The 13377-nt window shown below is 39.2% G+C and overlaps 1 protein-coding gene across 3 annotated transcripts; it reads left to right on the forward strand.

Moving 5' to 3' along the window:
* The first annotated feature begins 147 nt into the window (after window positions 1-147).
* PIF1 (PIF1 5'-to-3' DNA helicase) lies at window positions 148-13092 on the forward strand. 3 transcript variants are annotated; one of them, XM_060773279.2, is made up of 13 exons: window positions 149-320; window positions 2607-3174; window positions 4333-4459; window positions 5280-5405; window positions 5565-5718; window positions 6954-7068; window positions 7153-7259; window positions 8307-8446; window positions 9564-9670; window positions 10520-10607; window positions 11074-11219; window positions 11712-11903; window positions 12259-13092. In XM_060773279.2, the coding sequence occupies exons 2-13, from the start codon at window positions 2608-2610 to the stop codon at window positions 12310-12312; spliced, it is 1923 nt and encodes a 640-aa protein (XP_060629262.2). In that variant the 5' UTR covers window positions 149-320; window position 2607; the 3' UTR covers window positions 12313-13092. The 3 variants fall into 3 exon arrangements, with proteins under 3 accessions (XP_067324046.1, XP_060629262.2, XP_067324045.1); XM_067467944.1 differs by having other exon boundaries at window positions 149-305; XM_067467945.1 differs by lacking the exon at window positions 11712-11903 and having other exon boundaries at window positions 148-320.
* The last annotated feature ends 285 nt before the right edge of the window (window positions 13093-13377 follow it).

The raw sequence follows: 13377 nt of genomic DNA on the forward strand, positions 1-13377 counted from the left end.
TGCCAACAGTTGCTGTTTCTCCCCGCCGCTCCTCGTTTCTTTTGGTCTCCTGTCAGTTGGTGAAGGCTGTCCCCGCCTCCTTTCATCCTATTGGCTCCAAAGTTAAAGCTCCTCGCGCGCCGATTGGCTGCTAAGGCAAGCACTGGAGATTTGAATCCGCGTGCTTGTAAAGCCACCCTGGAGTGTTTCATGAATGGGGGAGGCAAGAAGAGACAGGCTCAGGGCCTCCAGACCTGGTGTCCTTTTAAGGCTCTGGTCAGCATCTGCAGCATCCGTTTTGCAACAAGCCATCGAGCCTAGCCGGGGTCAGCTTCCTCCAGGTTTAGTTCTCTTTTAATATAAATATTATATGGGGTTTAAATGGTAATTTTAAAGCTTTGGGTCTCTGAACAAGAGAGATAAGGAGGGTATAAATAAATATAAGAGAGGAGGAGGTCTCCCTTAAACTGTGGAATGACCTGCCAGAAGCTAAGCTAATATATTGTATATACATACAATATTTATAATATTATAATGTAATGCAATATAATACTAATAATAATGATATTATAATTCTATATTTATATTACATGTAATATTACTAATAATATTAAAATATAATGGTATAATACAATATAGTAATATTTAATACTGATATTGTACTATGCTAATTTTATATATATATATATATATATATATATTGGGTGTGTGTGTGTGTGTGTGTGTAGTAAGTTGCTCTGAGGCCCCTTTGGGTTGAGGAGGGCGGTATATAAATGTCATAAATAAATAAATAAGCTGTCATAATTTAAAACAGAATTAGAGACTTGCTCAGTGGGAATCTACACTATGCAATTAGTGCAGTTTAAGCCCACTCAGGGCCCTTCCACACAGCCATATAAACCAGAATATCAGGGCAGAATATCTGCTTTGAACTGGAATATCCGAATCCACACTGCCATGTATCCCAGTTCAAAGCAGATAATATGGGATTTTATTCAGCTGCGTGGAAGGGGCTTTAAACTGCCTTGACTTAATACCATGTAATCATGGGTTTTGCAGTTTGGTGAACTCAGAACTCTTTGGCAGAGAAGGCTAAAGCAGTGGTTCTCAACCTGGGGTCCCCAGATGTTTTTGGCCTACAACTCCCAGAAATCCCAGCCAGTTTACCAGCTGTTAGGCTCTCTGGGAGTTGAAGGCCAAAAACATCTGGGGACCCCAGGTTGAGAACCACTGGGCTAAAGGGTTTATGAAACTACAACTCCCAGGATTCCATGGCAAAAGCCAAGTGAGATCAAACTGCCTCAGTTCTACAGTATTGGTACACTGACAGACAATTGTAACCTGTGAGGTTGAACTTATATTTAATGTGTCTTAATGTTATGTCTGTGTTTTTTAATGCATGTATTTCAATGCTCTTGTGTTTTTATCTATAGCTATGTTGTTCTATATTGTCCAATGTGTCTTGTCCTGATGTAAACTGTTTGTATGGTTTACTTTTGGCATTGAATGTTTGCCATATTGTTGGAAACCGCCCTGAGTCCCTTCGGGTAGACAGGGCAGTCTATAAATAAAGTTTATTATATTTATTATTACCTGTGTTGCATGCCAAAGAATCTTGGTCAACTGGAATGCAAGCAACAAGAACTCTCAAGCAAAAATAGAGGAAAATACTTTAAATAAACATGGAAATATATGTATAATGTGGCAAAACTGTGTTTCATTAAGTTAAGATTAAGTTAACTTTGTTAAGTTTGTCTTTACTTGTCTTTACTTGCTTTTAATTGCTGTATTTCAATATTAATATCAAGTCAACACAGCATTGATAGTATGGGTTATAACAGGCATGGGCAAACTTAAGGCCTCCAGGTGTATGGACTTCAACCTCCACAATTACTAACAGCCGGTAGGAACAACCTGGAGGCCCGAAGTGTACCCATCACTGGGTTGTAATATTAGCGAGGGCTAGTTTTACTAGTGACTCTCAAGCAACCACAAACTTCATTTATTTGCAGTGGTTTTTAATTTTTAATGGATTTAATCTGTATTTTTAATACTAATTATGTTTACTTGATATTTGGATATTTGTATATTTTAAATTGTATTGTAATGCTTTTAATGTTAGCTGCTTTGAATCTCCTTATGGAGAAAAAAAGGATGTAAATAAACATAATAATAACAATCTATCAATACATATTGGCTCCAGTTAGCTGAGAGCTGACTGTAAATGCTTGAAACTGGGCCCATCTTTTTGAAATATTATAACATTATGTAACATTTTTTTTTAAAAAAAATCTGTTCCTGGTTTTAAAGTGTTATTCCCTGTTTAATTGTGTGGTACTTACTTTGAAAGTAGTTGTTAAATACCAGAAACTTTGTTTTTGTGGCTGCCACAAACTATGTTGAATTGGTTGAGACTTTATGAGATATTCACTGAAAAACTATAGCAAAATGTGCTGTAGGATGTCCCGCAAAAACAAAGTTTGGCAGGTTAATAAACCTTTTCTATGTTTTTATGATAGAAGCAATGAGGAAATGACATTTATAACCCAGGAACAAAAATAATGTTACATAGTGTTGTTGTTGTTATTATTGTTATTATTATTATTTGACTTCTCGTTCTTATTCAGGATGCAGTTGGCCTCTGAAGTGGGTGGGCAGATCCATTGCATGGTAGCAATTGAGCGCCTAGGTGCCACAGGCCCAAGCCGGGTGCTTCTCCGTGACGCATTGGTGACACTTGGTCGGGATGAATTCCGAACAATGGTCTTGCGAGTCTCTACCACCAGCGGTCCAAGCCCTCCCCAGAACTTCCCCCTGCGACGGGATGAAGTCCGACTGTTTACCCGCTTCATGAAGGATGGAAAGAGCTCCATCAGGGTGGGCCCAGCTGCTGGGCTCAACCATGTGCAGCTGCTGCTCTCGAACTGCCCTCCGGATCAGTTGCGACGCTTCATCCACATGCTGCGCATCAAACTAGAAGCCACACAGGAAAGACCTGTGACTGAGCGGAAGAGGCTCCTTTCTGGCCTGCCACGGAGCTTCGACACCATAAGTCCAGTGCAAGTCCGAGATCTGCAGCAAGCTAGTAGTGCCCGGCGAGCCCTGGCTGAGATAGCCACGCCAGTGAAAGGCCGGGACCAAGGCCGCTCTGCTGCTAGGAAGCGTGCCCGGATTGAATCGGAGGACAAGAATCAGGTCAGCAAGTGTAGAATCCGTGCATTTTGACCACTTTAGCTACCATGGCTCAATATTACATAATCAGGGGAGCAGTTGTTTGTGGAACTATTTGGCAGAGAGTGTTAGACCTTGTAAAACTATAACTCCCATTACTCCATAGCAATGAGCAATGACATTTAAAAACATAATTTTAAATTTTTTTATTTACATACATTAAGAACTTACAGTGTAAATAGAACATGAATCAATGAACATTTAATAAACACATAATCCCCCACCAACAAGGCCTGAACAAGTATCTTTTCCTTTCCTTTGCCATATATTTATGAGTCAACCATTAACCAAATGTCATATACCACTGTTTTTGGTATATAGAGATAAGGAAACTACAAATCAAATAAGACATACTTCAGGTTATAAAATGACACATTACAAAACAGACAAACTAGAGGAGGCTTGAGAAGGTTCCTTCCTCCAACATTTTCTTTTCTTCTTTTAAATAGTCAATTAAGGGCTGCCATTCTTCTTCAAATTTGGAAGGATCTGGTAATTGTAATCAGCATAGTTAGTTTGTCTGTCTTTGCTATGTCCAAAATTTTTGTAATCCATAAATCTTGGGTGGAAATTTCTTCTTGTTTCCAATAATAAGCATAAACAATCCTTCCTGCATTTACCAGGTATAAAAGAGGTTTTCTTTTTCTTTTTGTGGCAGTCTTGAATACATATGTCCCAGCAGAAGGGCTTCTGGCTCTAGTGAGACTTTAATTTTTAAGATGGTTTCAGTGTTCTTATTAATTAATACCCAGTCTTTTCTTTCTTTTCTTTTCTTTTTTTTTTGCTTTGTATATTCTTTCGAGCTATGCCTGTTGTATCCCAAGGTGGCTTGGTTATGAATGGGCAACTGAAACCCTGTTGGCAGTATAAAAGATCTTTTTGTGTCATGACCACAATGTTTTAAAGAGATGCTGCAGACATTTCTGGACTGTCCTTGGGGGATTCTGCTATAGGATGTTCTCTGGCTCTTCAGAAATGATCTCTCCGACAAGTTTCTAAGGAAAGGGTGCTGTTTAGGAAGCCACATCCTTGACATGTATGTTTACTAGTTCTTGATATTGGGATCATAATGTGGATTTTGACCTGTACCTTGGAGAGTCACTGTGTGGAGCTTCCCTTCAGGTGGCTGAAACACGGCAGGTGAAGAAGCCTTGGTCAATGGGCTCCCGAGTGACACTGTCCCAAGAGCAGTCAATGGTGCTAAATGCGGTGCTGAGTGGGAAGAATGTCTTTTTCACAGGCAGTGCTGGTAAGAGAAGAGAGCCAAGGAGGATTTGCATGTGTTCCCATTAGGGTTTCCAGATATCGGGGCCTGTCTCGTGTTTTTTGGGGCAAGGGGAGGAATCTCAGAGTGAGAGTGTTGCCTTAAAAATAATGTAGGTGTATATGCAGATGCCTGTATATTTCCCCATTTGTTACATTTGGGGATTCTTTTATGAATATGCTGTACAACTGCACCTAATGCTTAATATGGTATACTTAGTGACATCTTCTGGAATTGCCTCTAGTAACATCACCAGGTAACCCCTAGATTTTAGATTTTGGGATTGCAATCTCAAATCAAGGAGTTGTTTTGACATGCAACCCCTTACTTACATTTGCATTGACCCTTTTGCTGGTCAGTCTTCGGGCTTAAAGCAAAAGCATTTGTTCTTCACATTTCTTTTGCATGGGAAATGAGGACTATCTTTATAGAATGTCATTCCTCTCAAAGCCAGAACTCGAGAAAGTTTACAGATTGCAAGAAATAGATTATACTATTTGTACATTGCATAATAGTCATCCAGTTTAGACAAAAACTTCCTTGGTGGATATTTCTTGGTGGTGTGGAGCGAAGTTCTCCCTGAATGCAAATCTTAGCACACTTAGAAATAGTACAACAAAATTACATTGGATTTGCCACTTTAAATTGTCCCACAGCCACAGCCTAAATTTCAGAGGATTTGCATGTGCTAATTGCTATTTATATGATTCTGATTTGATACGAATTTGTCAATGGATCATAGAAGTGACATTGAGGTGGTGTGGGCTGTTTTAGGATATCTCTGAAGTGAAACCTCTTTCCATAGGTACTGGAAAATCCTATCTGCTAAAAAAGATCATTGCCTCGCTGCCACCAAATGGCACATATGCTACTGCCAGCACAGGAGTAGCAGCCTGCCAGATCGGAGGCACCACTCTCCATGGCTTTGCAGGTATTGGGGATGGAGATAACTGGTGAGGAAGGAAAGAAAAAACCTACTAATGGGTATTGTTTGGGGAGTTAATTTTTGAACTACCTTTTCCAGAATCCCAGGTTTTCTGGAGGTCTGCTGGTGGGATGCTATTGACATATTTCCTCACTCTTGTTACAGGAATTGGCTCAGGAAAAGCTCCCCTATCGCAGTGTATTGAGCTGGCTCAAAGGCCTGGGGTTCGGCAGCAATGGCTAAACTGTCGCCGTCTGATCATTGATGAGATCTCTATGGTGGAGGGTGATTTTTTTGATAAACTGGAAGCAGTGGCTAGGTGCGTAAAAGGTTATGTTTGTCTCTGGTAAAAAAATCCTTTGTGTTTGGGATTTGAGATATTAACAGGGCAAAACACAAAATCTGTTTCACAGGAGAATTTTAATCAAAGATTGGACATCAGTCTTGCAAGGGTATTTCAATAGTGGATTCCTACAGTGATGTTGGGTTAGACTGAGTTCACTTCAAGACATGGTTTAAACCTATACAGAATCTGGTTTAAATATACCCCCTCCCCCCAAGCGGGCTTTCCTGGTGAGTTGTCCTCATGCCATCCGGGATGGCATGCCCCACCAACCCGCCCCCCCCCCCCAAACTGCCCTAAAAACTAAAAACGCTTACCAGGCCACCATTACGTCAGTCTTGGAGTCTAGAAATGACACACTAGAAGATGGGGGTAGGGTGCAGGAAATGGATATTTATTTAATTTGGAATAACCATGGTTATTCTGAATTTATTCGCTTTTACCAGAGGCATTGTTTGGATGCCTCCAGTTAAAGCCCAGCAGACCCCACATTTTGAGGCCTATCTGTAAGGGTCCTGCATGTAGCTTGGTGTCCTTTTCAACTGTATGATTCTGTGAAGAGTCACCATAATTGTTGCCTAAGCAGGTTCTCGATACAGCTTATGTGTTTGGTTACTCATCGGAGAAAGCTAAGCTTGCAAGTTACTTTTCCTTTAGATTAAATTAAAATCTAGAATTTTCCTGTCATTATGACCAGCTGTCATGGTGGTTGGGGGTTGATATGTGTTGTATTAAAAAACATTCAAGTAAAAACACCCCCTTTCTCCTCTGTTCCTTTTTTTATCAGAGTTTGCAAAAGTGACTTTTGAGAGCATGGCCAGCCAGGATTCTGGAAGGGATGATCTAAAACCTGACTTATCCAGTCTCTATAGACTTCCACCACTGCCTCCAAATACATCGTAGCACACTAAAATGCTTTATAGTTTATAGCAAGCTTTAATTGCACAGAAATTTCCATTTAAGTGTGTGAAAAATGTGAATTGCTGCTTGGAATTTAAGAGTACTGGCCATCAGGACTGTGCTGTATAATGTCTCTCAGTCTAGGGCATTATAAACATTGTAAAGTTCACAACAAAATAAGCCTCTGGAAATAAGCATGTTTCTTTGCTGCTGTAGTTGGTTATAGAATATACTGTGTGCTATTCACAAAAACCAGGGTAGAATCAGCAACTAAAAGTTATGCCTATTCCCTCTGCTTTTTTTTTTTATAGAGATGTAAGGAAATGTGAGGATCCATTTGGAGGAATCCAGCTCATTATCTGTGGTGATTTCTTGCAGCTGCCTCCAGTCAGCAAAGCCACTGAGAAGCCCAGGTTCTGCTTCCAGGTATTCTGCTGTTTCTGTCTCATGATATACTTTGCCTTCAGCTGATTTAAATTTAAATTTCAAACCAGGAGCTTTCTCTCACAGGCAAAGAGCTGGAGGAGGTGTATCCACTTGAACATGGAATTGACAGAAGTACGGAGACAGACAGACAGAGAGTTCATATCTCTTCTAAATGAGATCCGTCTTGGCAGGTGAGAGAAGGTGGGGTGGGGGGTGGGGGTGGGGAGGGTTTTTTTCTCAGTGTAAAATTACCGGACCACTTTTTCTTCCTCTCATTGGCTTCACACTGAATGCTGATGAATGAAGATTTTGTCAATAATGAGCACAGACTAACCTCTGGTGAGCACAATGAGTCAACTATTTTGTTCCTTGCTGCAACCTCTTTTCATTTACCACTTCTCTGATTTAGGCCAGTTTTCAAAATCTTTTTTTTTTTTCAAAATTGGCAGTAACAAGAAATCATGTTTTTTTTTTGGGGGGGGGGGGTTGACTAGAAGTCAAAATTGAAAATGCACCCCTCTAAAAAACAAGCCCACACAACTAAAATAGTCCTGCATTTCCCATTCGGAAATGAGTTGAAACAGTCAGTCCACTCATTAACTAACCCTTCACTTATGTCAGCTAAATGGCTGGCTTATATTTATTTATTTATTATTTAACACTTTTGTATCCCGATCTTCTCTACCTCCGTAGAGGGACTCAGACCTGATTGTAGAATCAGCCTGAAAGCTATAACTGTATTTTCATATAAGTGGTGATTGTAGTTCAAAATGTGCGAGCAGCAGTTTTACATACTCCTTGTAGGCAATCTACACCAGGCATGGACAAACTTCGGCCCTCCAGTTGTTTTGGACTTCAACTCCCACAATTCCTAACAGCCTACCAGCTTTTAGGAATTGTGGGAGTTGAAGTCCAAAACACCTGGAGGGCTCAAGCTTGCTCACGCCTAATCTACACTGAGTAGATCTAGTTATTCCTGTTCAATTTATGTTGATTTAACACCATATACAGGTACTTTAAGCCATTTGATGCAAAAAGAAATTCATTGTGAAAAAACAGGTGGGACACAAAACTATCTAGCTGTCATATGTGACCTTTGAGTTGCATTTTGCCCAAGCTTTCATTAAGCTATCTTTGCCAACCACCTTGAGATGTACAAAACATGTAGGTAATCCAATGTTTCTGACCAATATCTTTGTGTTCTCTTGATTTTTAAATTTTCTTGGGCTGCCTGCTAGATGCACAGAAGAAGTCACCAGGCAGTTGACTCTAACAGCGACACACAAGGTGGAGAGAGATGGGATCCTGGCCACCCGGTTGTGTACCCACAAGGAGGATGTAGAGCTCACAAACGCTAGGCAGTTGCAGAAGTTAACTGGTGAGAATGTTTCTATGGGAAGAGAATATACTTTTCCTTCAAAAGATGAGGTGGGGGAAAGACTTTGTACTGTGAAAGGACTTGCAGAGGATGGGAGCCATATTCTATGCCTTTTTCTCTCAGAGCAAGGCAATAATATAAAAGCCTGATTCTAATACCATAGAAACAGCCAATGCTCTTTACCAGTAGTGGAGCAGTAGTTCATAGGGCAGTAGTTCTCAACCTGTGGGTCCCCAGGTGTTTTGGCCTACAACTCCCAGAAATCCCAACCAGTTTAGCAGCTGTTAAAGATTTCTGGGAGTTGAAGGCCAAAACATCTGGGGACCCACAGGTTGAGAACCACTGCCATAGGGTAATCTGAGAATATTCTTAGATTCAGCAGAGGCAAAGGGGAGAAAGAAGTAGCTCTGATTTGCCACCCAAAGGAATTGGGGATATGTGATATCATACAAAATGACTAAATTGAGATCTGAGGCTATCATGCTTTGGGCATATCATGACAAGAGATGGCTCAGTAGAAAAGAAAAGTGAAGGCCTGCAAGAAAAGAGGAAGACCATATTCCAGATGGATAAACTCAATCAAGGAATCCATGGTCCTGAATCTGCAAGAGGTCTGTCATTCATATTTTCATAAGTTTAAGTTGATGTGAAGGCAGTTAACAATAATTAACCTTTGGAATTCTGTAAAGTTATAGCTTTATGCTTCAGAAGTGCCATGAAGAGTCTATTGTGGAGCTCATTTTTACCTCTAAAAAGTGATAGTTCTCTACAGATAACTCAGTATTAGGACAAAGTTTGGGAAGCCGTATTTTCAAAATACAGGGTGTTTCAAAGTGATGGACCCAGTTTCTGAGCAATATATTTCACAATGGCAATATGATAAAATTATACAAAATGTTACAAAGGGTTTAATTAATTACCAAATTATCAAGTTTGTATACTAAATAGTAAGTTGGGGTAGGCGAGTGTTGTTTTTCAAATATCACTGGGCTGAAACTCCCACAACTTCTCATCATTGACTATTTTAGTTAGTGTAGTTGGGTCCACAGAACAACAACAGTTCCACCCCTGGACTCAAAGCATTGTAGATTCTTACATTTAAGTCTATCTTTTCTAGGAGAGCAAAGATCCTTTAAAGCAGTGGATAGTGACCCGTCATCAGTGAAAACCATTGATGCACAGTGTCCTGTGAACAGTGTTATTGAGCTCAAGCAAGGTGCTCAGGTGAGCAAATACCATTATGTTCTGCCGGAGTTAGATGTAGTGTTTTAAGTTGGCAGCAAAATTTGGTTGTACTCAAAAAAGTTCATTTCTTTATTTTGTCCTAACATTGTATATCTCTTTCTCACAAGAATATTTAAAGAGAAGCATGTCATAGTATGGAATATAATGGCATCATGTGTTAACATACAAATGCTGATTGAATCAAATGAGAGCAGGCAAGCTAAATTTTGGCTTCTATAACATGCACTTGTTACATGATAAAGCTGAAACTATACAGACACATAATTCTTGACCAGTTCAGAATGTTAGAGCTTTATATGTGCTCCATACTGAGTAGTACCAGTTCCTCTCTTCAACTAATATTGGTTCCTGTTTCTCAGATATGTTGATGGCAACCACCAGGCTAAAACTCCCACAGTTCTTTATCATGCACAGGGCCTTGCTATAAATAGTGGGATTTGAAGTCCAAATTGTCTAGTTCCCCACTCTATCTTATAGCCTCCTGGTATGGAGTTACGGGCTACACTGACATTGACAGTTTAAAATATTAGCTAAGTGGATAGAAACTCTTTCACCTTCTGAAAACGAACTGTTCTTTTCAAGCCAAACAGCATACTTCTTTACATTCCTTTGGGAGGCTCTGGGAGTTACAATTTACAAATGCCATGTAAGTTTCGTCCAAATATATAATAGTTGCATTCAAATAACTGAGTTCCTCAACCAAGATATTTACCATACACCAAGAATTCTGGAGGATGAAAAATAGACACTGCACTTAGTTGCAGTTTTAGAAAAGCAATGGCTAGTGGGGATATTCTCCTTTTGTGACCGCTATATTTCTTTCACCAGGTGATGCTTACTAAGAACCTTGATGTGTCCCGGGGTCTGGTGAATGGGGCCCGTGGAGTTGTGATTGGATTTGAGACAGAAGGAAGAGGTTGGTTTCTTTTCAACAAGCATACTTTCGAGTACTGTCTGTGTGTAATTGATGTCTACTAATCTCTGAACTGTCTCCTGGTATCTAACACCCTGCTTAAACATATATTTTTTGCACAACCCCTTACCTTCCCGTAAGAATTCCTTCATTACATTTTGAGATGGTAGACTACTGAGAGAATAGTGGGGAGGAATTTTAATTTTCTCTTGAAGTAGGAGAAAAATCCTATCTGTATTCTTCTTACATGCAAGTATATAATAGTTGACACTATATAATTCCCTATATTGGGACACAGCTACCAAAAAGGTTGTTTCTTCATTATTCTATTTTACTGTCATTGGGCTGCTATTCTATGGAGATTCTAGCTTAATGCAGTCCTATTTCAAGTGGAGGAATGCAGGGATTACTTGGAATATGTTCCCCAAGAAATTTGATAGTTGGGCATGCTATTTTGTTTTTCTTACAGGATTGCCAAAAGTGAGGTTTCTGTGTGGAATCACAAACGTCGTTGGGATGGAACGATGGCTTTTAAAAGGTCCAGCAGGGACATATTTGAGTCGCCAACAGTTGCCCCTGAAACTAGCCTGGGCCATTTCTATCCACAAGAGCCAGGTTAGTGAAGCACATTGAGTGAGTGCTGGATTTGATTTCAGAAAATGTATCACATTCAGCGATAGATTGGGCTACAAGCAAAGAAGCAGTCTTGTGAATCCAATATGCGATTTTAGTTTTTAAAAAATTGCTGATTGCTTGAGTGTTCCGGTTAACTGAGCGTCTACTGTATTATACTATGAGCTTTCATTAATTGTAGGCCAGTATTATACTATGAGCTTTCATTAATTGTAGGCCATTTCACCAGAGGCATAAAAGGTTATCTGGAATTGTAGGTGCACGTACAGTGTATTGAAAGAGATTGATAAAGAAAGGCAATAGTTAGAACTGCAACTGCCCGATAAGCAATTATGTCATATTAAAGTATAGTTAAATTTCAATTTGCCCTAAATATACTCTCTAAGTGGGTTTTTACACTTTCTACTGCACGGAGTCATTTTTCTGGCCTGTTTCAATGATAACTCCCTTACTGATGATTTCTTGCTTTTCCAGGGAATGTCTCTGGATTGTGCTGAGGTCTCCCTGGCCCGTGTTTTTGAATATGGCCAGGCTTATGTAGCACTTTCCCGAGCATGCAGTCTTATGGGTCTTCGTGTTCTGGATTTTGATCCTAAGGTAGTGAGAGCCAACCCTTATGTTTTGCAGTTCTACACGCAATTACGAAAAGACAAATTTCTAACTCAGGTAATGTGATAATCTGTCATCAAGCTGTTCTAACCATTATGGGATGGGGACAGGGGAAGTTACTTATTATAGATTAGAAATACGCTCCCAAATGAATAATGGTACTGTAGTCAAGTAGTTGGCCATCACATGAAATTCCACATATTCTTGAAAGGAATTTGTCTGCAGCTTTTTACATTTGCAGAAATTATTTTCCTACATATTTTGAAAAGTGCAGTAAAACACAGGCCAACATTTCAAGAAATAAAGTAGTACTACTGAAATCTCAGTGTTCCTTCTAAATGCCTAAATGCTTTTTTGATTTAAGGATGATACAGTATGTGATCTGATGTACATAATTTCTTTTTATTTCTAGGCTACTCTAAATTTTTGCATTCAGGCTGACAAAGAAAACATGGAAGGCACCTGAACTGTCTGCTGAAAATCCTGGACATTTTATTGCTCTTTGTCTTCTTTATTAAATAGGCAAAAATGATATTTTGGAAACCACTGATCATCAATATGTACATTCTAAGTTCTGTAAGTAGAACATGCTAGCACTGACATCTTTCTTCTCTAGCAGTGAAGAAAAGTGGGACATAAATAATCTGTCATAATTCAAGATATGAACTCTTAAGAACATTTTTACTGGGATGGAAGTGGACGTTTTAACTTACTTGAAGCCCTTGTGTAGAATATCATTTTGCTGCTATGTCTGGATTTAAGTAATGTCGTTGTATATATGGTTTTTAACATTAATGAAGAAACTTAATTAAGCGCTTTTTAAAAAAGTATCAGAGGTTATCAGAAAACTACTGAGGCAGAGAACTGACCAAGTAGCAGCACTTATTGAAGTCAGAGCAGCAAAACAACTTATCAGTGTTTACAAGAGGAACCAAAACTCCTTACATTGCAAAAATGACATTATTTTTCTGGACTCTGTGTGTCACAAAGCTTGAAAGTAATCATGCTAGCTCTCTCACTAATTAAGCCCTGCACTCTTAAGTGCTTGAATCTGTACTGCTTGTCAACAAAATCATGAGTGAAACAAATTCAGTGTACTTCTCTAAATCTGAATAATTCATTTGGAACAACCTGTCAATTTAATTATTGCATGGTGTTACTAAATTTGTATTCCCTCCTCCCTGTAAATACCACTGGGATGGTGTGTTGAACACATCTGCTTAATAAATTATAATTTACATCTGAATATCATGTGATGAATTTATCTTGCACTTAGGATGGTAAGAATTTTTGAAAGTAATTGCATTCTTCAGTTCAAATTGTAACAATTATAAGATTAGTTCAGATAGACAATATTTTGCTAGAACTCATTAGTAGTTTTACACATTTTGGCATGACAGATCTTTCTGATGCCTAGTATAAGAAAATAGAGCTACATAAAATTCCTAATCCTGTTATAAGATCACTAACTACAAATGAAGCTAACAGACAACCTCAACATCACTATCAGTGCCAAACCTCTAGATAGGAT

Source organism: Anolis sagrei, chromosome 4, assembly GCF_037176765.1.
Source record: "Anolis sagrei isolate rAnoSag1 chromosome 4, rAnoSag1.mat, whole genome shotgun sequence".
NCBI lineage: Eukaryota > Metazoa > Chordata > Lepidosauria > Squamata > Dactyloidae > Anolis > Anolis sagrei.

Excerpts from the sequence above, each read along its gene's own strand:
- PIF1 (XM_060773279.2), top strand. The coding sequence starts at position 2,608 with ATGCAGTTGGCCTCTGAAGTGGGTGGGCAGATCCATTGCATGGTAGCA. Across the intron at positions 5,406-5,564 it reads CACTCTCCATGGCTTTGCAG|GAATTGGCTCAGGAAAAGCT; the intron begins GTATTGGGGATG and ends CTCTTGTTACAG. Across the intron at positions 11,220-11,711 it reads TTTCTATCCACAAGAGCCAG|GGAATGTCTCTGGATTGTGC; the intron begins GTTAGTGAAGCA and ends TTGCTTTTCCAG.